The sequence below is a fragment of the Orycteropus afer genome, unplaced genomic scaffold (genome assembly GCF_000298275.1).
Source record: "Orycteropus afer afer isolate SDZICR_OR568_19922 unplaced genomic scaffold, OryAfe1.0 scaffold00273, whole genome shotgun sequence".
NCBI lineage: Eukaryota > Metazoa > Chordata > Mammalia > Tubulidentata > Orycteropodidae > Orycteropus > Orycteropus afer.
In genome coordinates, this window is record NW_006921860.1 from 894,564 (window position 1) to 896,287 (window position 1,724).

The following is a 1,724-nucleotide window of genomic DNA, read 5'->3' on the forward strand; positions in this document are numbered from 1 at the left end:
TAATAATCTTTCCATCGATCCTGGAAACCTACCTTGTACAAGCAGGTTGCTGATAAGCTGCCAGGTGGCAAAGTGTGACAGTTTGCAGGTTCTCGCACAGAGATGATTTATAGGCTGGTTCTGTCACCAGCAGAGCTGTCGGGACCTGATGTCACTGTTTCTCGCTCCTGCCCTCGGAGAGCTCACTAGCACAGGAGGCTTTCCTTGCAGAGCTTATTCTGTTCAGGTGTCCACCTGCGACTGTCAGTGGGACAACTGATCAGAAGCTGAATGGACGGGGTCTTCTCAAGGAGTACACCTCCTCACTCACCGAGTGTCCTAGCCAATGTTACACTTGTGGCAACAGTGAAAAATCTTTCTGCCTCTTTTGTGCATTAACGAGGTAGCAGCCATGGCGGCAGTGGCTGCGGAGTGTCCGCTCCTGCGAGGAGGGTCTCCAGGCGGCCTCTGGGAAGGTGGGCTGTGCCACCCCATGCCCTCCTCTCCCTCCTGCCAGTGGGGGCCCCAGGCAGCACTGAGCCAGTGGGCTTCTGTTCTGGGTACCCCGTTCCTGTGTGGCCTGAGGCCTTGCTGTGGGGTGGGCTGGGGGACGGGAAAAAAGAGGCATTGGAGAAGGTGTTTGGAAGAAATGCTAGCAAGCTTTGTAACATCCTGAAGTGAGCTGAATGGGCCAGCAGCCTTGGTGACTTGCCAGGCCCTGAGGGCTGAGTGGGCTCTAGGTTGTGGACAGGGCTATAGGGTGGGAGTGGAGCCCCAGGAGCTCTGACTCAGCCCAGGAGGAGGGTGACCTGGTTAGCCTCATCTCCTCTCAGCCTCCGTCTCTGTAGGGGAGTAACCCGTAACTGGCCTCTGAGTGATGGGCACTTCATAACTCTGAGCCATTACTGTGGCTGCGATAGTATTGTCTAAAGTTGGAAGACTGGATGGTCTGTAGACAAGTACGAAAGCCTCCATGTTCTCTTAACGCTGATGGTTGCATAATGCCCTGGACTTTGAAACCTCACCCCATCTGTAGGGCAGGAGTGGGTTTATGTATACTGTTTAGAGATGAACGTTTTATCCATCAGCGATGTTGGTAAGCTCTGCAGAAGTTTGCATTTAGTTTCTGAAAGTGGTTTTTGCTACATTTTGGGACTTACGGTTTCTTTCTTTTCTAGTTTCAAGGTCTTGAAGGTCGAGAGAATTTAGCCCGAGATTTAGGTATTATTGAAGCAGAAGGTACTGTGGGAGGACCCTTGTTACTAGAAGTGATCAGATGCTGTCAACAGAGGAAAAAGGGGCCAGCCAGCGGGGAAGTAAGTATAATTGTGTGTTCCTTGTTCTCTTTCTGTTTCAGTTATTGGCCCCTCAGTTTAGCTGTGCAGATTAGCACATATTTTCAGTACTAAGGGTCTGTGGCTTACAAACAAAATGAAGTCCCCTCAGACTGTCTGGACAGGAACTATGAAGAGAACTGATGGTGTGATGACTGGTCGCCACCGTCCCTGGTGGTGTCACTCCTGCCTAGACTCTGGGGACACATCACAGTGTCACCGCTTCTAGCTGACATGGACTTGTTACCTAACATCCCTGTTTCCTCAGCTGTCAAACACGGAGAACGGGCTCCACCTCAATGGTTATTCGGAGACTTACATGCTTGACAGGGCCTGACTGCTGTGAGTGGTTTATACACTGAGCTGCTAATTGGAAGGCTGGCTGTTTGCGTGCACCCAGAGGTACCTCAG

At 51.5% G+C, this 1,724-nt stretch overlaps 1 protein-coding gene across 1 annotated transcript in view; it reads left to right on the top strand.

Annotated features, from left to right (window-relative positions):
* Positions 1-1,724, top strand: part of CEP43 (centrosomal protein 43) — a 62,880-nt gene that overhangs the window by 9,673 nt on the left and 51,483 nt on the right. Inside the window, exon 3 of the mRNA XM_007950486.1 lies at positions 1,158-1,295. Within this exon, the coding sequence (XP_007948677.1) occupies positions 1,158-1,295 (138 nt within the window). The remainder of the gene's footprint in view (positions 1-1,157; positions 1,296-1,724) is intronic.